The sequence below is a fragment of the Chaetodon trifascialis genome, chromosome 3, assembly GCF_039877785.1.
Source record: "Chaetodon trifascialis isolate fChaTrf1 chromosome 3, fChaTrf1.hap1, whole genome shotgun sequence".
Taxonomy (NCBI): domain Eukaryota; kingdom Metazoa; phylum Chordata; class Actinopteri; order Chaetodontiformes; family Chaetodontidae; genus Chaetodon; species Chaetodon trifascialis.
The window spans coordinates 12,037,169-12,063,230 of NC_092058.1; the positions used below are offsets into that span (position 1 = coordinate 12,037,169).

Genomic DNA, 26,062 nt, shown 5'->3' on the forward strand with positions numbered 1-26,062 from the left:
GGTGAGTAAATGTTATTACATACAGTAAGAGAGTGTAATGCTTCAGTGTTCATATGGTTTTGATCCCGTTGTACATCCAACAAACCCTGTGTAATATGCTGTTACATTTAAGCCTTCAGTGGTCTGCTCGCTGTCTTGCCTGCTGAAAGCTTTGCTGTAACTGCTGCTGTTCATTTCATAAGCCTCACCTCCATCCCAGCATCCACCTGTAGGACTGCTCAAAAGTTATTATGGTTTCCCCCCAATCCCTGCTGAACTTTTTCTGTCACTGTTGTGAATGACAGGGTCAGTAGAGTAGTAGTAGTAGTAGTAGTATTCTGCTTTCATATAATATTGTTTAATGCTATGTTAGAAGTGGTGATAATGCATGCACATGTTGCTAAATCGCTGTATCTGCCTTTCTTTGCTTGTGTTGCTCATCAACTGCTCATCAGCCAACATCATTACTGTAGTGCTTTCATTGTTGTGCTTCCCAAGCCAACTTCTCTTCTACTTGTTGCCATGGCAGTTTTGAATCTTGAATTTTGCGTTGTGCCTAAAAATACACAGTACGACAGGGTCACATCGCAAGAATATCAGCATCTTCAGCGAGTATGTTTTTCTGTGTGTGCGTGTGTGTGTGTGTGGCGAGCGCAGATCTGGGTAAATGGTGTTTTGGGGGATTTGCTGCAGATATCTGAGTCGTGTGTGGGTGTTTTAATCTTGTAGCTCCATCCATCCACACAGCACTGTTAAAGTTCATTCAGACACCGATCGTTTATAATAGCACGAATGTGTCTACATTGTTCCCTCAAAGTGGTTTCAAAGGCTAGGACAGACATTTTAATTTACGCTGTTTGTTTCCGAGTCATGGCATCAAGGCTCATGTCTTATGCAGGAGGCACAGTGAAATGACTCCTGTGAAGGTCTACCATTGTAAGACCTTGTGTAAAGACAGGACATCTTTATAATAGCATAGCCCCATAATAACCCTCTAGTTTCCTGGGTTGAGCCCCCTGTGTTTTCAATTAACCTGCCAGTGCAAAAGACATCACTCCCTGCAAGGCAAACTTCTACTTATTCACTTTTATGCTTCAGTATTCACTGTCCCATTACATTTAATCGTCAAAAAGCCATTTATCAACTGAATGAAACTTGGATTGAGTTGAGATTTAATTGAACATGATAATCCATTAAAATTTTGGAAGCTGCAGCTCTATACAGGCCCTACTGGAGTTGTAGCATGTCTTACATCATGTCATGAACACCTACCATCGATGCCAGATGTTCACAGAGCTCAATGGTTAAGATTTTTCATGGATTATCGAAATTGAGCCAGTGAAGCCACGTGAGGTTTTACTCTGGCATATTCACCCACACACGTTTGGATATCTGCAGTAAATCCCCCAAAGCGGCATTTAACTATGACCGTGCACACCTCGCAGGCACAAGCAGATACACACACACACTCACCACACACACTCACACACAAACACAGCCACCCACACACACACATATCAACGGTAAAAATCACGGAACATGTAAATACCCCCTAATGAAGATAGTGTTTTATATTCTAGAATTCATCATCTCTTGATGAAGAATTACATGAATTTTTTTTTTTATTACTGAATGAATGATCAGTTTCATTCATTGGGGCAAAATCATGAATAAAATTGCCCACACCTTCATTCAAAATTTTGTGTGTGCGTGCATGCTGGCCTTAACGATGATGACACTTCAAACAGAGAGAGAGCTGGATGCAGCAGCGCTGGCTGTGTTTGTATATCAGCATCTGTGTTTTTGTGTACATGCCAGTGTGTGTGTGAGTGTATGTGTGCAAGGATGTGTGTGCACGCACATGTGAGTTTGAGATAGATGAATGATGCTCCTGGCATTGTGGATCTGCTGTTTGCGTATCCTGACCGTGTTTCCTCCAGCGCAGCAGCACGATGCTGATCACATCATATCATGCTCTCATACTTAACAACACGCACTCACATGAAACATGTTGGGGGGCCATAATCCTTTTCAGTCAGGGTACCTCTTTTTCAAAGGACGTGATGGTTAAATTATTACTTATGCCGCAAATGCTGGAGTGTGTTCTTTTAAATGGTAGGACTCTTTCTAATGCACAAATTGCTGCTGTTTAATCCTTGACTCCGTCGTCTGCATAATTTCATGCACACACGTATTATATAATGGCGTTTGGAAAATGTGTATGTGTGTCATGAAACATGTAGGCCAGGATGAGCTTAGCATGTCGCTACAGTTCACACTGCAGCTCTGTGACTCATTCTGGCTCTCTTCTGGTCGACTAAACACAGCACCCCCCCCCCCCCCCCCGGACTTGACTCATCGTGACTTGCTACAAATGCATGCACCTGCATGTTATGCAAAACAATCTCTTTTGAGGACTTATCACAGGTCGATTTTTGGATTATTTCCACAACACTGTATTCGCCTTGACCACAGTGCTTCTTGTGTCCAAAGTACTGCCTATGTGCTGACATCTCTCTTCTGGACATGACGCTTTTTTAATGGCAACTAAAGTGGGTTCAGTATTCTTCTGTCATCAGCAGATTTCCTGACATGCTGCACATCATATAAATTTAGATGCACCCTAAAGGCATTGGTCTTAATAGATTTAAAAACACAGTACGATGTGCAACTGTTTAAAACCTAAAGGGTGAATAAAAGGGCAGAGCTGGTGGCTGAATATGGTGCGATATTGAACGATAATCTGTACAGTACGGGCTCATCGGCAACAATTTCTTAAGTGTAAAAAAAAAAAGCCATTATGAGTCCCTCAAAAATAGCTGAGGTTCAAAAGAGATATGCCATATGATTGGTGTCGAGTGAAGCTGAAAAGCAGCCCCTCAACGGCACGAAGGTCAAGGAATGCCTTTCCATAAACTGAGATAGCATCAGCGTGAATCAAATGTGCACTGAAAGCTGTTTGTTTCCAGAAATCTCAATACTTGATGCTGAATGAACAGTCACATCTGATAACCTTCAGCATCCTTTAAGGAATAAATGCCGACTGAAGTAAAGATGGAAGAACAGTAGGTCTCTATTTTCTTCTACCGCAGTGTTCGATTGCAGAGAGTGTGGTTCAGACGAGTGTGGGATTTTCCTCCCGCTTGAATAATCTTCTTTCTCCCTCTTTGTCCTGTCATCTTCTGGCTGTTTTTTTGAAGTAAAACGAAGAGCAGCGAAACAGTGCAGACGCAGCCTGCTTCTGCTGATGGCATTTAGGAATCGTGCTCTACTCATGCCCTGAAATAGTGAATGCATAATGAAGCTGGGCATACTGTGGGGAGGAGATGTTTGTTTAGGAATAAGCTGTAACACAGATGCTTATTGACTCTGTAAAAGAAAGGAGAATGTGTGTTAGAGTTATTCTTTTTGAGCGGCCTGCTAGGAAATCAAGGCTTGCCAAAACTGTTGATTTGCTGATGCTACACTGCCCTAGACCCTATTTCAGATTATCAAAGGATGATGAAAAATGCATCCAAAATCATACTGATCACTGCAGGGTCTCCTCAAGCCTGGCTGCCCTTGATCAGTGCTGCTTTCACTGGCTGAAGAACAGGACACATTAATGAAGGGCAACACATTCCAGTGGCAGGATTCATTTGAGAGAGTAATGAATTTCTGCTCCTCCTGACCTCTACCTGGGCTTCTCCACTGGAGCAGGTTAGATTACAAACCAGCCCTGGACGCCCATGCTTTTAATGTCAAAACATTGGTACATTCAGTTCCACGAGAATGAATCCACTAGAAAATGCATCAGCACGGTTGCATGCACGAGCCTGCAGCGGAGGGATGAAGAGAAGACAGGTCGAGGAGGAGGAGGGCAGAAAAGATGGATGGATGGAAGGATGAAGGGAGAAGGAGGTGGGGCTTGCAGGGCAGGGTGGATGGTGTTTCCATCTGTGAACTCCACCTTATGCACGCTCGCAGGAAACCCCTTCCAGTGGTTGCACACGGCACGCCGCGCTACAAGGCTGCAGCACGACACACACACGTAGCCTGTGATGTAGGAGGATGATGACAGGAGAGAGGAGGAGGAGGCGAGGCGGGGGGAGGGGGAGACGGCGTGCCGAGTGAGCGAGTGAGCGAGAGGAAAAGGGAGGGAGCGTGAGCGAGTGAAAGGGTGAGATAAGCGGAGGGAGCAGCATCTCTTGAGCACATTCGGCTTGCAGCAGCTCGGGAGGCAGGAAGGCAGAGTAGAGGGGGGAGAGCACCGGCACCTCACCAAAGGGGGCGACACCACACCTCTCTCTCTCGGACACACACTCTCACACATCACACACAAGCATTTGTGAGGAGGTGTGAGGCTCAGAAGGAGGACCACCACATACACTCACGCGCTGTTTTGCTGGCTTAGCTGAGCTTTGGAGAGCTGTCTCCTGAAGACTGGACCAGAGCTGTAACCATTGCTTCATCCATCCTTTCCTTCCTTCCTGCTTTCCATTCTTCCAACACAGGAGCAGCTCTCCTTCACCCACCGCCTCGATCACTTGGACTGATCTGCTCTCTGTCATTCATCTAACCTCTGATCTCTCTGTGCCCATCTCTGCCCGTCTCTGCTTTCACTCCATTCACAGCCAAGAAATCAAGAGACACAACTCACCGACCGACTGAGAGACCGACCTTTCAGCCGCAATCATGAACTTCCTCCGGCGCCGTCTCTCGGACAGCAGCTTCATGTCCAACCTGCCCAACGGCTACATGACAGACCTCCAGAGGCCTGACCCAACTGCTCCCCCCACCACCACCTCCCCTTCCCAGCAGGGTGCAACTCCAGCCGTGGCACCCGCCCCTGCCCAGTCCCCAACCAAAGCTCCAGCGCCGTCCCAGGTGCCAGCCAGCTCCCCCGCAGCTCAGGAGCGGCGTCCGAACCAGCTGGCTCAGCAGCCTCAACAGGCCCAGTCATCCTCCTCCTCCTCCTCTTCTGGTGGCTCCTCTGGCTTCTTCAGCTCCTTCAGCTCCATCACCAACGCGGTCAAACAGACGGCTGCGTCCGCCGCCGGGTTTGTGGAGCAGTCGGCTCCCTCTCCCTCCCTCTCCAAGAAGTTCAAGATCCTGTTGATCATCGATGAGCCACAGCACGAGTGGTAAGTGTTCAGATCCAAGTGACTTTAATGATTGGTTGAGTTTTGTCCAATTGACTGGTGGGAAGTTGATGGTGGTTGTGCTAACTGGCACGCTATTCCCGAGTTCTTGGGATACTCTCCAGATTTGGTGTAAAAAATGTTTGGTTTATAGTCAGCCAGAAGGAGCGTGATTTAGTGTTTATTTGAAAAATATCTGGCCTAATGCTGACTGACCCGTGTAATTACGATTGGTTTTAATTTGACATGAAATGGACTCTTACGTGCTTTTGCCTATTCAGTGTTTTTTGTTTGTGTTCTAAGCCTTCGTATTAAACTGTCTTCTCCTCTCTCATTGAAGCTGCTCCCAAAATAGAAACAGTCCTATTAATCTAAACAGACAGGGCAGCTTTTCTCTGGGCTTTGGATTCACACATCTCACCACCCAGCACTGTCACCTGCCTCTGCTTTTGTGTGTTTATATGAGCCTTTTTGATGTTTTGTGTGTGCATGTTCATGCTAGTGAGTGTGTGAGTGTGTGTGTGTGTGTGTGTGTGTGTGTGTGTGTGTGTGTGTGTGTGTGTGTGTGTGTGTGTGTGTGTGTGTGTGTGTGTGTGTGTGTGTGTGCGTGTATGTGCGCTAGAGAACCATTAGTGTTTCCATTCCTTGACAGCACAAGTTGGCCAACAGGATATTATTTTTATGTGATAAACTCATGCAAGAGCACGTAGCACTGAATAAAACACAGTCTACAAGTGAAATTTAAGCCCTAGGCTGTGTATTAATGTTGATACCCCACTTGCTGCTCTCTGGTCCTACAAATCACATTTTCCAACTATAAAGGTTTTCTATGTGGATGCTGATGATGGATTTTACAGCCATTCATTGCTGTTATTATCTCGATGTAGTTTCATCTTGTCAGCCTTGGATTGGATGGCTACGTGATAAAGTGGCGGCCGCTTGAGACACTTTTGACCTTTTCTATTTAATGGACGTGCTGGAGTGTTGTCAGATGGCAATTATTGTGTGGTATCCCACATAAAACTGAGCATGTTCACTGTTGCAGACAAACACCCTCTGCTATGGTCAGAAACGTAGCAGAGGAAGTGAGTAAGTGGACCTTGAGTTGAGATTGTTGCTTTTTCCAAGGTCAAGAATGATGTGGCAAGCTTTTAAGCCAGCAAGGATGAGAAGTCCCAAAAGGGCTCAGACTCTAGACCCCAGTGTCTGAGCCCTATTGGCACTACTTTAGAGTCTAGAGGTCAGTGACAACTCAACAAATCCCATCTGTTATATGGTCAAAAGCTCCAGAGCAAGCGAGCAAGTGGGCTTTGAGTTGTGAATGGTTTGTCAAGTTTGCATGAAAATGCATCTTAAGAATTGCAAAGACACATCAGAAAAATAAATTTCCAATTATAGTTCAGTAAATAAACATGCTTTATTGCCCAGGAAGCGTGTGAATACATCCCTCCTTGGGGTTTTGCCATTTTAGGTGTCTGATCCTGAGATTTAAGTGTCTGCAAAATGTAAAATGCAAATGTAACTAAATGCATCGTCACTATTACGCATTTTGGCACAGATTCCAGTTCTCTTTAAATGGGCATTGTGCAGTATTTTAATCCATAATACTGTCTACCAGTAACACCATGTGTATGACCGGCATCTGTTTTGAAATAAGCCAGTGCCATGTAGCATTGATTCAGTAATGTCTGAGTTACAGACACCGGAGAATAAAATGGACTGAATTATTTTTACTGTTTAGTGCAGTGGACATGATTTCAAATGCAGTCAGCACAGGATTATCTCTGAAACCATGTTTTATGCATGTGTGGATGCATGCATGAGTGCTGAGGTTCCACTATACTGTACTGACTGAATGTGAATGGCGGCTCTACATTATGGTAATCCTGTATCTCTTGCTGTGAGCGTTTTTGGTGGCTTATGATTGAATGGCTGCCACCATCGTGATGTGGTGATGTCTGAATGTGAGACACTGCAGCCTACATTCAGAAAAGAGGCACTTGAATGCATGCCTTGACTTAATGCAGTTCTGCTTTCACAAAATATGTTTTCAGACTGATCATCTGAATTGTAACCTGTCAAATCTCAATGAAAACAGCTTAAGAGAGGTTTGGATTTTCTGTCTCTTTGCACCTTCCGAATACATGAGCAAGCGTCAACTACTGTACATAGCCAGAGAAAACATGTGAGAGTTAAATCCGACCTGTCTTTCACAGCCATATTGTTGCCCTTAGAAATCACTGTAGCTTGCTGTTGTTGGTACCTCTCGTGGTCCTGTGACAATTATTTTAAGTGATTTGCAACCTCCACTAATGATGTGGCTTGGCTTGCATGATGCACTGTGGTTTTACAAAGAGGGGATATGATTACATTACTTTTGTGACAGCAAACATGAAAAAGATTGTGGGCGTTTGCAGTGACTGCAGTGAATGCTGTAAAGTATAATGTATAGATGTGCAATGGTGGAGCCAGTGTTCAGATCCTTTTCTGAAGTGAAAGTACTAATACCACCAAATAATTTTCAAATGTATCACCTGCCTGTTAATTTTCAGTTATTCTACTAATTGTAATTTATGACAAAGCATCATATTTAATAAACTATCATGTTTTATATGCAAAAATCTTAATTTCTTAAGTAACTAGTAACTAAAGCTGTCAGATAAACACAGCAAGGAAAAGTATAATGCTTCCGTCTGAGTAGAAGTACACTCTTTTGTATTTAAGGACATTATATGAGTAAGCATACTTTACATTCCACCACTGTAGATGTTGCCAATGTAGAAATACATTTTTGTGTTTTTGCAAAATCTCCACAAAATGTGTCTGTCTGGTGGTCTGCAACGACGAAGTTCCTAAGATGCAAATGCGAGTTTGCTGCCGTGCGAGGGCAACTCCTATGACCCAGGTAAGTGGTTTAATTGAACATTTAAGAAATGTGAATGAATGAATGTACAACTTCACAGGCACTATTTCCAGAAGAATTTTGTTTGTGAGCAATATTTCACCCAGGGAACTCAGCATAAATATTAATGTTATTTCTTTGGGACAGAGCAGGCAGAGCTTCCCTTAAAGCATCTGGGCCAGTGAGGCATTCCACTAAATGTTATTGATTTTCCACTCAGCAAAGAGTGGGACAAGAGGCTCTCAGTAATAATAACTTGAAAAACAAAAAGACACACTGGAAATTCTCCCTGTCGAGACTCTGTATGAGCTCCACATTAAGGCTACGTTCTGATTGATCAGGAATGAGAGGACACACTTGACACATAAAAACAGATTTTGAAGCCAGACTTCAGATGATTCCTCACCATGAAACTTTAGGCCCTCATTTCACTTTGAATAAAATCACAAAGCTTGTGCGAAATGACCACACATCGGATTTCTGATTTAAGATGCCATCAATCGGAGGCAGTCGTTAGAACTGTTAGTTTACAGCACGTTACATTCATTTGGCTGACACTTTCCTCCCCTAAGTGCATTCAATCTCCTTGTAGTAGGACTTCAATTGGGAATTAATTCCAGAGCTGCTGGGCAAACTGCTACTCTGACTTCCTCACATGATTTAGAAACTCTTAACAGCTCCTCATGAAATGTGTGTTTATTTTTAAAGCACATTTGGTATCTGAGGAGTTTCTTTGAATCGATCCCAGCTTACCGTAATGCCACCAAGTACCAGGACACATGTTATGTAAGAATCTAATACAAACAATCCCTGATACAGTCACGTTTTTCTTTCCACTTCCTGGGTGTGGCTGCGCAATAATGGAAGGTATCAATCCTATGGTGGTACCAGTGTTCACGTGTGTCTAAGCTAGCAAGATGGCGGAGGGGACAGTCTTTATGTCATTGAAGTATTCACATTATTTAAAATTTGTAGGCGAAAGGGACAAGGGACTGGCATCGCAGTGAATTACCTTGTGCCTGAGTGATGAGTGTCTGTCAGCTGCAAAGAGCTCTACTTCAGATTTGAAGAAGCACCTGCAAGCGAAGCAGAGCTCCACAACACTTACTGACACAACATTTACTGTCATGTGCTTCAGATAATTCGAGGTCTTTCACTGCAGTTGAACTGCAAAAGAAATCACGTTGTATGAACATGTTAGGCTATATGCACTGAACCCCAGTACCCTCTTGATTTTGTGTTTACTTCTCCCTATTTGCCTGCAGAGTTACAGATTATGGACTATTAATTAATTAATTATTGGCTATAGATTAGACCATTCAATGACGGTAGGGTCAATACATTCAAAGGTAGACTTACAGCTCTGGATAATATAACCAACATGTGCACAGGGGTTTTCATTTTTGGCAACACAAACCTTCTCTAACGAGCATAATATGAGTGACTGTTAACAGCAGAAATCTTGTAATGTAAAAAGACAAAATTAGCAAATGTAAATGTGCATTCGGCAGGCTTTGCTAATTCAGGGACACTAGACATGCAGTTACAAACATGCTGTAACTCTGAATAACGCTGGCATCTCCTGAAATAGCTGGCAGTTCGCGAGCAACCACAGGTATCGTGACTCGCTCTTCGTCTCACAGCTTGCTCTCTGAGCTCTCATGTCGACTATCGTACTATGATGGCTTTTTTTCGACTGTGCCACAAAATGAGACCACAATGGGAGTCTGGCAGTAATGCTGCAAGATGAAAGAGTGAATGTTTTTGCAGGCAGTTCAGAATGTGTGTGTGTGTGTGTGTGTGTGTGTGTGTGTGTGTGTGTGTGTGTGTGTGTGTGTGTGTGTGTGTGTGTGTGTGTGTGTGTGTGTGTGTGTTTGATGTAGTCCTTATGTAACAGACCCGAGCCCACTGAGGTGGGTGAGGGAAGAGACAGTGTCCTCCAGGGCCTTTCAAGGTGATGCTGGCACAGAGGGGAGGATTGAGGAAGATAGAGGGACACAATCAGGGAATCTCCCGTCATCGCTTTCTCTTTCCTGTTTGTCTCACCCTCTCTCTGTGTGTTTTCCTGCATCTCTCTCCTCTGTGCTGCCTTTTATCATGACGGTCTCTCTGCGCCTGGCTCCAGAGAAAGTGCTCCGGGTTCATGACGTGATGAAGTAATGAGAAGAGACGTGGTGATTCAGCAGTTTCAGCCCAAAGGCCGCATCTGCTCTCTTTCCTTTGCGCTCTATATCTGTCTACATCTCTCCCACTCCCTCTTTTTGCTCTCACATTCTTTATCTCTCTATCTGTTGAGGATGCACGCTGCAGTTTCTGCCCGAGCACCAGTGAGGGTATTTACCACCTATTTTGCATAAATACCCATCAGAGGAGAATCTTTCGGACTGTTGACTTTTTGATATGACTCAAAGTGGAGGGTTTTGTTGGCTTGCCTGCAGGTTGACGCACAGCTCTCCGACGAGCAGGGGCTGATGGTGAATGTCACCCAGTTGCCCTGCAGTCAAGGCTCGAGCTTTAAACTGCAACTTTAACTGGTTGGTATTTCAAAGCATAGCTGATTAACCAACAAGTACCAACATTTGAAGCCGCTTCACAGAAGTGGCAGTGCTATAAACATGATTTCAATTAGTAATTCTTTCTAACAAAAAATGCACCACGTCTGTTGGGGTTGTTTGGTTTCCTGTGGTTGCACAGCAGAAAACGTCTTGTTTTTATTGACACGTTTTGCGTATGATTACAACAACTTGAAATGAATGTGGACAAAAGTGTTACGTTTCTGTACGTCTGTTCGCTTGCATTCATGCATGCGCTAAAAAAGAAAAAAATCTCCCCTGCTAGTGGAGAGAGGAGTACACAGTGAGAGCAGGTGGGGAGGTGGAGCCCTGCAGACCTCCGTCAACATCTCACACACACATACACACATTTACAAGCACGTGCATTCTCTGTTTCTTTATTCTGTTGTCTAATTATACACGATGGGTGGGAAAAAAGTGTTACATTCAGTACTGTTCCTCATTTCTGCTGTCCGAGTTTACAGTAGAACTGAGATTTGGGAATGAAGCTGTTCATTGTTAAAGGTTATTCAAAAAACACTGGCTATAAACAGCAAACGGGTCAGATCAGTGTAAAGGGTGCTTGTGATTTGTGCCGAAGGTTTGACTTGCAGTGATTAGGAATTATCGGTGGCATTATGGTTCTCAGCTGCGGGTCACGTTTCCACGCACTCTGGCTGAGATCTGACCTTATTACAGCCGGCGGCAGTGTCATGGTGACTTTATAAGGTCCTCCTGGTTTCCTCGTCCTCATGTCTTGTACCTCTCAGCTGTTGTCACACCAGACCAATGGCATTTTCAGCCCAAGAGGGATGATACAGCAACAACTCCAAGGTAAAATGTGTAACCTTGCAACTTCCAAAATAGGACGGTATAGTTTTACAAGTTCAAAACTTGGTTATTGTGTTGAAAGTATGTGTTTGAATTGGTTTTGGGGTTCAAATGCAACTGCCCTCACAAGAAAAATTAAAGCATTTATCGTTCATATTTCTTTTTAATGATGGCTGTGTTCTTTCCTTGATCTCAAGTAGTTCTGGCTCCTTTTTAATCATGACTAGAGCTGAAACAGTTAGTTGATCAATTAGTTGATCCAGAAAATGAATCAGCAACAATTTAGAATAGATGTGTTTCTCTATTTTTGGACTTTCATGTGCTATGTGATTAATTAACTAATGAATTTAAAAAAAACTATGCAGATTAATCAACAGTGTAGCCCTCATTATAACTGCTTCCAAACCTTAACCTTCTTAATAAAAAAAAAAGGGGTCTTTTCCAAACTTTTTAAGTAGTTTTTGTGTCTAACCTCACCATTTGAAGGCATTGAGAAGAAATGTCTTCCTGTCCATAGTTGGATCAGATATGAAACCCCCTTACAAGTTGTTTTGCAATGAAATACATTGTATGTGGTTTATTTTGGAGGATTTGTTTGTTTGGGCTTGTCTGTGCAGGCCACGTCTATGTAGAGAAACAAGCAGCTCTTACTAACAGTTGGAAGACGTTCATTGGCATCATAAATTAGGACCCGTTGACCAAGTTATTATACGCTGGTTTTGTTGCCCAGCTTTTATGATAAGTATTTTCTAATATGCTTAATATTCCCCTGTCTCTGTGAGGAGTCTCTAAGTAAACAGAGGCCTTGTGCCTGCTCCCAGGAGACCAGATTATTAGTGACTGCAGATTTGTGGCCGTGGCTCTGTCAGTACTGACTGACTAATAACCAGCGTTAAGAAGAGCTTTTTTCCCTGAGGCCCGTTAAATTAATGTCAAGAGAAACAGTTATCCTTTTAGCTAATTTGAATGGGACAGGAAGCGAAATATACCCTGGCTGTGTATTGGTAAGTAGGTATGTTTCCCTTCCATTTTTCCTGACTTTGCTTTTTGGCACACTGTGGCAGACATTTTGTAAATACAGTTAGATAAGCACGGCACTTACTGCCTGTTCTATCTCCATAAATTTACACCTCAACAGGCTGTTAAGCTGAAAGAGCCAAACAGCTTGGGGGGCTTTATTCCAAAAAAAAAAAAAAAAAGATGCCACAAGCACAAGCAGCAGAATAGTCTGAATGAATGGTCAAGTGAATGATGCAGAAACACAACTAAGGTGGTCTGTTGTCAAAAAAATAGCTAACTAGCAACATGAGTTTTGACATATAAAGACATATAAATAAAATTGCATTTGTATTTAACTCCCTTTAATGAATTTATATTAATTTGTGAGATGGGTTTGTCAAGAAGAATTAGCAGAAAGAGGCTAATGACGACAGCCTAGCCTACTAGCTAGTTACGTTAGCTAACATATTAACAGTTGTTGCTGTCTTTCTCATGTCCCAAGCTGACTATTTATCGTTTCATTATCACCACAAATCTTTGTTTAAATAACTGTTCTTTGTCAAAGGACATTTAAAAAACCAGAAACCCTATACAATATCTGATGGAGGGGGTAGCATTGTGGACAGTAGCTAACATGGTGTGTAACTTTGCTAACAGTTAGCTTAAAGCTCTTTTTGCCCGTTTAAAAGATGAAAGGTTTTGGTGTTATTTCCAGTATGTTAAGTTGATTGTAGGAAAACTTAGGGTAAGCCGGTATCTCACTATATCATTAAACCACATAATGCTAATATTATCAATCTGTTGTATTGTTTGCAAGCATTGCTTTGTTTTTGTTCTTGTTTTGTAATATGCAATAGAGAGATAGAGACATTTTCTATGTAGGCTTTTGCTTTGAAATTATATATGCTCTGTATGTCTAATGTATGAAGCTTTAATGTTGATTGTTGAAAATAGATTACCAATTTTAGAATTGTATCTTTTTAAGAAAAAAAAAAAAAGCATTTGAAAATAGAAGTATCTGGACGAAGCCAGACAGTCAATCAATCAATCAATCAATCAATCATATGTCAATAAGTTACAGGTGCATTCATGTATAAAAAGAATTACACAGGTTAGCTCATCTTAGGCAATGATTATTACTCAAATGTAATCAAAATGTATCAGTTACATACTTTTAAACTATTTAAGATAGCAGTCAGACAAAATATTTTGGTGTTAGTGCTACATTAAAACTAAAGTGCTGCATTTCAAAGAGTGTTTCATACACATTAGTAATAGCCAATGATGTAAAAATCAATTAATCTCCAAAGATAAAGGCATTAGGTGAAAAATCATTGCCTCAGTAGACATGCAGTAATTTCAATTCTACCTTGCATTTTGACCTTTAGTCTGATTGTAGCTTGTGCATGTTGTACAAACAGACCTCTTCGGTCCTCTTTGATTAAATGGCCTCTTCGGCAGGATGAGGACACACAACTTAATGAGCAGCTTATTACCTGGGCAGTCCCGTAAAGATGCATCTATTGGAGCTACAGCACAACAGCTATGACTATTTTTTACTCATAATAAAGTATATTTGCATTGAATCTACAGTTTAGAGTTTATCAGAACTCAGGACTCCTCTCTCTAGGTTGTCCTCCTATAGCTGTGTATGCTGCAATGGACTGAAAGGACCAGCAGAGTGACTTTTACTATGTGCTGTGTGCAACTAAAGTCACATATGGCAGCTGGGAAAACTGTTTGTATAGTAATACAAAGAAAGGTGTTTATTATTATTATTATTGTTGTTGTTTATTATTGTCTATTGTTAGCTTTGCTGATTGTATTCAGATTGGGAGCCACCCTGACTTCTCTGCAGGATTTCAGAGATAAACCTGTTACTATGCATGAGGCATAAGGATACCTAGGGGGGCCATAAACAAGACCAGTCAGCATCACAACCTCTGGTGAAATAGTCCACAGTTTCTATGGCAACAGGTAATCCTCTTCAATCGTCTTGAAAATTTATGGTGATTTACCACAAAGACCTGTTTACAGTTTACAGTTTTCCCGCACGAGTTGCACAAATGAATATGAGAAATGAGACATCAAACTTGTACGTTCACGCACAAGAATGTAAGCTTCCCCATCGCGACAGCGCACCATTTCTCGCCGTGTCTCTACACCTCACTTCAGCTTTTGTAGATGTATACGTGTCTGAGATACAAAGTACAACAGATAAAAGCATTAACAAATTCAGTTAGGAGCCATGACAAAATGCAAATCGTTTGTCATTCAAATAATTGATAAGCTCATGCATTTTCTTCATACATGCGTCTCTCTCCTGAAGGGTTTTTCAACAGATGACTTCCGACTGGCAGCCCACAATGAATGGAAAGAAAATAATTGACACAGCTGTTTGACGCATTTTAATTTTTATTGGCCCAAATGGCCCAAATTGGGATAAAAAGACTGCATTCATGGAAGGGCAGGAGATGTGATAAGCATTTAAATGTGTTATCCTCAGAGCACATCCTCAGACAGCCTTTCCTGGAAGAAGAAAAGGAAAGAGGGCTTGAGGGTGTTCAAATATTGCCAGCTTTCTCACCTCCAAACACCTGGCTTATCACTGAGTGACGTGGGTGTGAATGTCGGATTGTCGGTTTCAGACAGTTACAGAAATTGTTGGACGTGGTGCCCCATTGATGACGTTTGAGAGGTGGGGAGGGTGGAGTTTACAAAGCTGTGCGACCATCTGACAAGCTCTTGTGTTGAAGCATAATACTGTCAGGAGTGTTGCTGATCTGTGAGCTGATTTTGGCGTAGCAGCCACAAAAGAAATCCTGTATCTGGTCACATGATCCACTTTGTCCCAAACAGACTTTTCCCCATACACAATCAACACAAGAAGAGGAAGAAGAATTATATTCTGAGCATCACAAACACTCTGAAGTGCCTCTCATGGATTACTTCCAATGAAAACGAAAAAGTCTTTAAGACCTGCAACACTAAATCACTTTATCATTCATCTGAGCAGTGAGTCAGCAGGAAGTCACCTGATTCAGCCGAAGACTGAGCCCACAATTGCTGAATCCTGACTTTTTCAGCATGTGTGCCACATTGGCAACTTTAACTAAAATGAACCAGATTTTTCTTTTAACTCTCCGTCTGCACAGGAAGTAGGAATGTGTCACATTGTTCAGAATGACATTTGCTGCTTGTGTCACCTTGTGCCAAAGTTTTAGCCGATTTGTACAATGTGATGTACAGTGTGACGGACTGCCAGAGCTGAAGGAAATGAGTCTTTCCTCTACAGCAGTCTGACAAACATAATTGCTGTTTATATGCTGTAGGGGTGCTAATAAATACATCAGTTCTCCCACACAGTACTGGGATGATCAGCTGGTCATGTTGCTGTTGTTATATTCTTGGTAACTGACCAGAATGTGTTGGTATTATATGTGTTCATAAAATTATGGTATCATAACAGAGGTTGTCTGAGTGGCAGTTCAAAACGTGTGCTAATACAATATTTCTTCATCAAAACACAGAGTCACAGTGGAGCTTTATTTGTTTTAGTCACAATGTTAGACAGCACAGTTGTGAAAAATGCAGTAATATTAATGACTTAATAACCTGCATCGGCTCGCTGATAAGTTAAGCATCAGAGCTCTCGACATGTTCACCATTGAAAGAGTGAGTTACTGCTGCGACACACACTGAGCTTATTGTGCTACTTGTAAACATAACTTTGTACCAAAGATTGTTTTTATCTGTCATTTATGGTGGTCGTGGTTGTGTGAGGCCGTCCTTCGGAAATGTGTGGCAGGCGGCGTTAAAGTATTATGACCTCAATTTTATCAGCAACCAGAGGCTGAGAGACAAAAGAGGAAAGGGAACAACCGAGCGGGCGTCATAAAGTCAATAGAGAGAAGAGCGTCAGCAGTTTGTGAGATTAATTATGATTTAACCTTTGAAATTCTTAAGCACCGACATTTGGTTTTCTAAAGGCTTTCACAGAACATTCCCCTCATTAGGAGACATTTATCTCATGTCAACATTTTCAAATCCATGACAACCACATAACCATAAACATCTGCTCATGAAAATCATATGAAATGGTTGAAAGCCTTTACAAAGCACCTGTCTTTGCATCCATCATTACAAGGAACATTGCTATGAATCAGTCAAAATACATGTCTATGACAAGGGTAACGTCCTATGTGTCTTCACCTGTGTCTAGACTGCAGGTGTACCAGACAAGTTTTTACTTGAGTCTCACGCAACAGATATACTCTAATTTTAATTTATGCAGCTGTCTACAGCGGCTCCTTGCAGCCTCGTCTCTCAGCTGCATCCCATGGGCTTACCATGACCTGAAATGTTTATTCACACTTCATGTCTATCTTTTTTACAATAAGCACAGAAACGTGAGGCTGGTGCCCAATAAAAAGGCACTGAATAAATATATTTAACATTTTGGAAGCTAACTTATTTGTTATGTCACCCGTTTTCTGACTCCTGTTTAGAGCTGCCACCATCCATGACACACAAATCAGCAAATTAAACAATGTATGTGACAGCAGGTTTCCTAACTATTGCAACAAACAAGGCCATGGTAGCCTACATATGCTATACATATGTTAGATAAATTGCTTTTGTAAACAGTAACCTATGGCTATGTAGGTTAAAATATGAAAAAAGCCTACTTCGCCATCATAATTACTGAAGTGTCTATCAATGCTGATGGGAAAATAGATCAGGAACTTTGCTGCTTGGTGCTGCGTCACACCCGAGTGTGACACTGACATACCTCCAGTCAAGACACAAGGTTCCTGCTGCTAAAAATTTGATTCTTTTAAACAAAAGGAAGACGGTTGCTCAGCTCCTTTATACAAAAATTGGCCAGCTACCTGTTGTACCAGCATTGTGCATCATTAAAGTGAACAATAAGAAAGATGGATGGACTTGTGGTTCTTCTCTTATGTTCTATTACATATTCACTCCTCTGTGTATGAGTGAAGAAGGCAGAAATCACATCCAGCACAGTTTTTAATCATAGTGGACCATATGCACGTATATTCTTATTAGTGGTAAAGCCGTTGAGTGCATGTAGGTAGCCCTATTAATCACCTTTCCAACAAATGAGGCATAAACTTCTTAGGATATGGAACTTTTTTCTTACTTTGGTTCAATCAAGATAAGAGCACATGGCTGATAGAAGTCATTTAATTGCCAGTGGGGTCATATCAACACAGACAAGTAGTCCAAAACGGGCTGCCACAGTCACAGGAAGCCACTGGCACATAAATACCAATAATCAAACCATTTACAAGGCTGCACCGATTCAATATTGGCACGTGTTAATTATTTATTTCCATCTAATTGGATTTGAAAGATGGATGATTTGCTGTAAAACTGTCGCCAGGTTTACAGGCCTGGCTTTACTGTCTGATTAATTGCACACTTTTGGCTCATTTCTCTGGTAAAATTGCAGCAGAGGAAGTATAATTGATGGCACTGACAGGGCATGATATTATTCATATGAACAAACATCAAGACGTTAAACCATCCTTCAGTATCTGAGTGAGGGGACTCATGATTTGACCTCATTATTTGGCCTTTTAATTTGACCAACTCGGGCACAAATCACGAGGGACTGCATCTTGGTTACAGCAACTACTCAATGCTATTTTTCTCCACACACGCAAATATAAAAAAAAAGAAAAGAAACTTGTCATGAAACTTGTCAACAATGGTTTTGCACTGCTTTCATAACTTCCCGCTGTCTAACTTCTATTTATCTCAGATCTAACAGCAACACAAAGACACACATCTCTGCTATCCTAGTTGCCATGGAAACATACTAATTAGATTGTTTTGCATGGAGGCAGGCGTACTGTATCTGCTGTATCATGGACATCTTTAGTGTAGAGTTGCAGCCGATTAAAAGTGTTAATAGTGCAGCGCACTTTCCCCGAGCTTCACAGAAGTTGAAACGCATTCAACAGTTTCTATGACACTGTTCCCCAGTATAATAATAATGTTTTCTGTACTGTAGTTAGCGCTCCGTATTTTGTGTGTTTATTAATGTGACTTCATATTCTTATCGTAAAACATCTTTTACTGTCTTCTGTGAGGGTTGCAGTAGTCTTCCAAGTCAGATCCACCAAATGCTCTTAGCTGCACAAACTTTTTGGAAATCACTTGATACTTGTTGGTGAGTATCAACAGGCTTTTGGTACTCGTCTGAACACCCTGTCAGTGTAGGCGGGATTCATAGCTCATCGTCATAGCAACACCAGGTGGACCTGCCATGATCATCTTGCGAAGTGACAGAAACACGCAGGAACAATGGAGGCTGTCCTCTCATTTAGAGATCCTTTCACTGGCAGCCACGCAGAGGAACGTCTGCGCTTCATCAGTTGACCGTGGCCTGCCTTTGGGGGCGGCCATTTTTTTCAAATCTGTTGAGTGAATGAAGAAATTGCACTCTCGATTTGCAGTCGGTGTGCAGGATGTTTGTGTCATGAAACTGACGATTGTAGTGACAACTGTCCCTGACCAGTCAGTGATCTGCTGTGTTTTCACTTGTACCGGGTACAGAGTAAAATCCACAACTTTTAACATTGGACAACCAAAAAAAGGGAGTCGAGCCGTACCGTCAGTGACGTGTTATCAGAGCAGCGCCGCACTGTGATATTTATGACATTCAAGTCAGGTTTCCATCCAAGTGTAGCCCAGATTTTAACCAAAATGTAAAAATCGGTTTCTATTAGCTTTTGTTATGAGGACATTAGCAGTTGGTTCATCGAGACAAGCACAAGGTGTAATGCTCCAATCAGATTCCATTAAACAGGCTGCAAAAGCTCAACAACTTCACTTTCATTTGCATCTGAGAGAAAATCTGAAGTAGGAGAAAATTGGTGACTGCCACCAATTTTCTTGAATCACATTTGAACGAATGTGTTCACACGAGCAGTTTTTACATGATGCCCAGTGTTCTTTGTGGCTCGCAGCTTGTGCCATCAAATACTGTAATTGTGCTGAAAGTACACATAATTTGATCAGCTCAGCAGTAGCGCGATGCAATAAGCTGACTGGGCGAGGATTTTTCCCTTGAGCCAGCCCTGCACAGACCTTTGCAAAGAAGCACCCACCTAACTCTGCTGTGTGATTAAACACGGGGCTGAGGGCTTCCCAAATTAATTCTGAGGTTCCATGAATTCCCCTTGGCAGAATTCAGATGGAGGGTCATGCCTGCTCAGTGTATCCTTTTTGTCTGCGAGCTGCGAGCAGAGTAGGTTCAGCCCGCCTTTGTTTGTCCACCATTAAGCTACGGTCGATGTGAAGCACAGTTAGATTTGGAGTCAGTAGGGAATCGGGGGATCTGACAGATAGAGGAAGTAAAGAGTAAAGGGGAAAAAATAGAAAACAGAGAAACCAGATAGAATGGAGGTAATGGTTGAGAGAGCTTGTAGGAAAGAGACAGACAAAAATAAAATAGATAAGATGGAGGGAAAATGAGCTCAGCAGAGGGAAAGATTGTCCATCCATAACCATTAGCTACTTATGGTGTCTAACAAGAAGCTGTATCAAATAGGGCTGTAGGCTTTTCTCCCCTGGTAACTATCTTCTCAGTGTCTGTTGCTCTCTCTCCCTGTCTCAGTTCAATCCATATAATGAGAGGCTCCTATCCATCAAAGGATCAGATAGGCCCAAAGCTAGTCTGAGCCACTGGCTGCTCGGCTCACTCCTGACTCTGCTGCCGTTGCCTACGCTTTAGTTAGTTTAGAAGCAGGACCTTGTTTTACAACACAGTCAGGTACATTACAGAACATTTCACATGCATAGACTTTATGTAGGTTTTTGACCAAGGAGTGTGAAAGATCATCTCTTTCAGCAGAGTCAGCTGGCTGCAATGGCAACACAGAAGTGGAGATTATTCATCTCAATTATGGAGTGTGACATCTGTTATGTACAAGACAAAACATGTTTTATCCTATAAGATCTAAAGTCTTTAAGTTTTAATTGTTGATATTAGGGGTGTGTGTTTTTGAACTTTTCTGCTCCAGTAGATTTAATTTTAGACTATCATAGAGATATACTGTATATTGAATATGGCAGTTTTCAAGAAGACTGAGTTATTAAACTAAACAGTAGGTGAATGTCTGCTTTCAGCTAATCCAAATTCAGGTACCTTATCATATTGATGCAAAAATCCAATATTGTTATAAAACCTGTGCAGGCTTTCGTCCAAAGCTCACTGACATCGGGAGCAGGAATTGATAAGCTTTGCCAGTTCGAGGTTCTACAGGGGCTGCTGGTGCATTGTGATATTAATCGGATAAAGTGTTTTGTGAAAGATGAAGTGGTTTAGATAATGAGACAGCTCTGACCTTCGTTCTGCGGCGTTTTGTCATCACTTTCTGTAGAATACATGGCATCAACAGAGAGGACATTACAGCAACAGGGAAATGCAGACCCTACACATATAGTGGTATACAATACAGACGCAGTCTCCCACCCTGCATCTAGCCACCATTAGTTCTGCACCTTCTGCCAAATCTAGTCCTCTTCCTCTCTCAATTGTTGTAATAGCCAAACTGAAATGTCATGTAGTAAAGGAGCTGCTTCTCATAAGTGAGCAGACATAAAAAGAAAGTTTGATTTTTACACTAGTCACTGTAGTACAGCAGCATTGAAGACAGCAAGTGGAAAGAGGGATGAGCTAGTTGTGACTTTAAATTCGCTGAGGCCTGATTGTCTTGCCAGGCTTTTAGGGCTTTAGCCAGCTGCATCACAGCATCAAATAGTAATTCTCTGAGGTCGTAAATGGCTCAGTTGACCATATGGTGTAAGGTGCAATGGTGCATTTTGGCAGGAAATACAGCACAGTTAACACACATACACACACTTATTTGCATCTCTACACTTGTGAGGTCCTTTGACATAATGCAAGCCGAATAGCACCAAATCATACTCTTAACCACTACAACAACATGTTTTATCACAAATTTTACTCCTCTGCCCTCACTGTGTGTGTAGGCGCACAGCTATGAGCTTAGAAATAAGAAAGAGATTTATTGCCAAGTAGGATTTCACATACAGTACAGGGAATTTGCCTTGCTATTTGATGCGCAACAGTAACAATAAACATTGTAATTGAAACACGCTTGGCAAATAAATCATGCCATACGTGAAGCATGTGACAAAAACATTAACTGAGGCTTCAGCTGTGCAGAGTGATGAGGTGACTGTGTCGTTCCTCGACTGCATACGTGAAACAAACATAAACAAAGCATCATATTTCCATCATGCTTTCTACCGCTTGAGGTTTGACTGCTGTTCTTTTAATTGCACCCCCTTTATACTTCAATGGTTTGGTGGCAACCAACCAGAGAATTAGCACACCAGCTGTTCCTGTCAGTGCTTCCAATTCCTAACCGTGGATGGAAACATGAATATCAGAATTACAGAATAACTGTAAACAAAACCTAAATCTGGTCTTTACCTAAAAAACCAGGTCTTGGTGCCCTGATTCATCTGTATGTTCTTGAATCTTGGTGACGTAGGACTGCTTTACTACACTTAAACCAGGGTCCTGTCTCATGATTGACTGCAAACCATGCCGCATCTCTTTTGACGAGCAGTTTATACTCCAACAGAGCAGGAACACATGAAGTTAGATAGTGTGAGCTAATACAGCTTTGTCCAATTTGGAGACTCTTCAACTCTCTCTCTGTTTCCTCAAAGGCCAACTCTGTCAGGATGGTTTATAAGAGGTCAAGGGTGGAAATTTATGTGCCAAAGATCATGTCGAACTCATTTACTTCCACAAATGAATCCACTGATCGCCACAATTCTATTGAAATTCATTGATTTGATCCCACAGTTCTGCCATTATAAATACTGGTATTAAACCCTGAACCATCAGATGACTTTTTGAGGAAGAGAACTGGTAAGAATGTGCTGATTTTTTGAAACTAAATGGCAAATTGGGCCTGCTTGTCTCTCCCTCCTTCACATACATGCACACACCACACATGGTACATAGCTGGCTCATGACGTGCAGCATGCAGTAGGTGGAAGTGCCAAACTGTCAATATGGAAACGCTACAAAATGCAAAGGCCAAGTGGGAGATCGCTCTCTGTTGACTCTCCGTATACAAACACGCACACTACACAGGACACACAACAAACATTGAAACACCACCGTAGTATGATGATACATGATGTTGTGTCAGCCTCGTGACTGTTAAGTCACACCAGCCTGCTTTCAAATGAATTAAGAGGCAATCCAACTTTGTGTTCGCAATTAGTTCCAATCAAAATTAATGTCTTTGGGGATTATACAATTCACAGAGGCACAGATGGGCTGAGAGGCAAAAACCAAGCAAAAACAGAACTGAACTATTTGTAATGAATAAAACATAAATTAATAAAGCAGTGAATGAGTTAAGTGACATTAAGGACTATACTGTATAATTGAATTGTGAAAAGTATATAAGTATATATATATGAGTAATAAGTACAATATACATGATAATAATAATAATCAGTCAGTCAGAAAGTGAAATTATACTTAAACTGGTAAGAGATCTATCAGAAATAAACATATATACATAAATACTCCTTGGGAAAGAAGAAACAAACCAAATTAGATAATTAGATAACACACACACACACACACACACACACACACACACACACACACACACACACACACACACACACACACACACACACACACACACACACACACACACCTCAGTAGTATCTGTTTAGCTGTTGTAAAAGCCAAGATAATCCATCTCTTCTCAAATGAGGACAAGTCAGACTCCCGAAGATCAGTGAAAAGCCCAAAATACACAGTTTTTCAGAGACTTGGAACTTTTTGTGCAGGATTTCAAAAATAACCTGCTGGATTTTAGTCCACCTGTCTTTCAGTGGTGGACATGTGCAAAGTATAAGTAGGATTGAAGCGCCATTCTGTTCACAGAGTCTGCCGGTATCAGGTTCCATTTGTGTAGTTGCAGTAGTAGTATTATTTTGAGTTAGATCTGATGCGTTTCTTTGTACATTGTATTGATGTTACTCGAACATCCAATCCTCTGGGGATGTGTTCGCAGCCATGCCTCTTGTCCCTTATTTTGTGACATTGATCAAAGGGTCACCCAATTGTTTCTGTAGTGGGATTTGTTCTTTTTTAACAGGGTGGGGGTGACCCAAACCCTGACCCAACTTAATGCTTAGCCTAGCTTTGAGCCTACAGTACAAACTACATCTTCAGTCATGTCTTACTGAAAATATTTTGTTCAGAGGTGGCTTGGTCTATATTTCTAGCAATACATACACTATTGAATGATCATACAAATACTATGGGAATATTATAGGAATACTACAGGCAGCAGTGTGTCTCTATGATCCTCTCACTCCTCTGTGACTGCATGTTCTTAGCCCTCCTGCCAGAAAGCCTTTCCACCATGTTGTCACAGCTTGGTTAGGTTTTTCCACAGCAAAACTACTGGGTTTGTTTGAAGTTTCAGAGTGACTTGGTTAGATTTAGGGAAGATTGTTCGCTGGGTGAAAGTCATGTGTTTGTTAGACTCATTCATCCGCCCCACCCTCCTATATTTGTGGACTTTCTTTCCACTAGGTCACCTTGCTCTGAGTGTCTAATATTGTCTTGGAGGGGTTTACAGTGGAATTAGATGAAATGCTGAAAGCCTGGTGCATCTCATACAAATGCTGATGGATATGTGCCTATTTACAGCATGTTTTTTGCAGAATATTATTCATTTTTCATTTGGGGATTTTTGATGTTTTTTTGCCGATGTATTTGTTCGAGATATGACAACTCAACGTCATTTGTCTGCCTGCTTCTTTTCAGTCATTCTTCTAATTGACAGGTATTGTTTCAGTGTCTTCCTGTGACTCATAGTTATTCATCCTGTCTACAAACAGAGGCCCTATAAATCAATAGATAAGTAATTGAACTACTGTATGTCGTAGCTGGGAGTGGATGTTCCTTCGCCTAAACTATACTCTAAAGGAATAATTACCGCTACACTGAGGAGATTAGAAGAAGAAGAAGGAATGAGTCAATGATGCTTTTTTTTTAACCTGAAAACTAATTGTGGGAGCTGCTTTCTGTTCTCTGTAGATAACTATGTGTGTTTCCATATGTGCATGCACTGTAGGGGTGGGCTTGTCTGTGTGTGTATGTGTGTGTGTGTGTGTGTGTGTGTGTGTGTGTGTGTGTGTGTGTGTGTGTGTGTGTGTGTGTGTGTGTGTGTGTGTGTGTGTGTGGATTTACAGTGAGTGATTATTTGCTGTCATGCTGGAGACTGCCTTCTGCATATAGATTCACCAATTACATGTTTGCATTTCACACTCCTCAGGAGAAGTCACATGACATGTCTAAGCACACACATCTCTAAAATGGCTTAAAGAATTCTGGCAGGAAAACGTCAGCGTTTAGCTAAACGAGCGTGTGTGGCCATGTATTACTCACATCGTGGGGACTCACCTTCCTTATGGGGACAAAAAACAAGTCCCCGTGATGTAAATCATTACATTTTAGGATTAAGACTGGGGTTAAGGTTAGGTTAGGGTAAGTCTCCAGGAAATTAATGGAGGTCTGTGTAATGTGCCTAAATGTGAGGGAAACACGACTGTGTGTATGTGTATGCCTGCATGCGTATGTGTTTGCATGTGCAGTGCGTGCTGCCTTTGAGTCGTGACCAGAAAATATCCTCCCTCCTGAGCACATCTCAAACACCCACATTGAGGTTTTGCTGCTGCCAATAGGGAGCTGCAGTGTATGCTGTGCTGTGCATGTATCTGCTTGTCTCACCGTATGATGGAGCAAGAGCAAAGGGCAGAGAAGAGGCTATGATGAAATAGTGGCTAACTCTCTCCAAAGCCACAGAAATCCTTTAAAAATCGATTTCCAACTGGCAAAACCCCAACTCTTAAGGCAATAGTGATGAGGCTTGATTGGCCACATCATGTGCTTGCAGCTTCCTTCTCACAGGTGGTGCAGCTGCAGTGGCAGAGTTTAACCCTCAGTGTAACCAGGGCCTGATGCTTACTTTTGTCCAGAGGACCACATGTACGACAAAGTTGAAAATTTTAGGAGCGCATAAAGAAATTTAGTGGCACAATGAAAATTCATCCTATAATTTGTGTTTCCATAAAAAAAGGTGTATGACTTACAAGCAAAATATTTCATTTGTTTGAATACAAAAAGTTTAATTATCTCTGCTTTACACTGTATTTATTTAATAATTATGTAATTATTTATACTTTAAATTGCTTTAAAGTGCATAGCCAGTATAAACAGTATCAACATCTCTATAGTAGAGTAGTTATTCTTAGTTTTATATGCCAAAAAAAAGTGTGCTCAGTCACTGGTCCAGCAGCTGTTGTAAGCTCATTATCTGTCCAACTTTGAGCTGAGCCAGCGGTCAACAGCACAACTGAGATCAAATTGCTCTACTTATATCAAGTCTTCAGTTGTCGACACTCCAAAGCAGCTTCTTGCTGAATTCTTGGTGTGGTTTTGGGCAGAAAAGCCTCTTTCACACTGGGCAGCTGAAATGGACTCCTGACTTAGTAAGTAAACTTTATTTGTAAAGTGCCCCCAAACCAAAGTTTGTTAGGGGACACGATAATTCAGAAATATTAAAGCGAGG

General features: G+C 41.7%; 1 protein-coding gene across 1 annotated transcript in view; it reads left to right on the plus strand.

Moving 5' to 3' along the window:
- Positions 1–4,161: 4,161 nt before the first annotated feature.
- Positions 4,162–26,062, plus strand: part of syn2b (synapsin IIb) — an 84,079-nt gene continuing 62,178 nt past the window's right edge. The window contains exon 1 of the mRNA XM_070958405.1: positions 4,162–5,102. Coding sequence (XP_070814506.1) covers positions 4,654–5,102 — 449 coding nt within the window. The 5' untranslated portion in view covers positions 4,162–4,653. The remainder of the gene's footprint in view (positions 5,103–26,062) is intronic.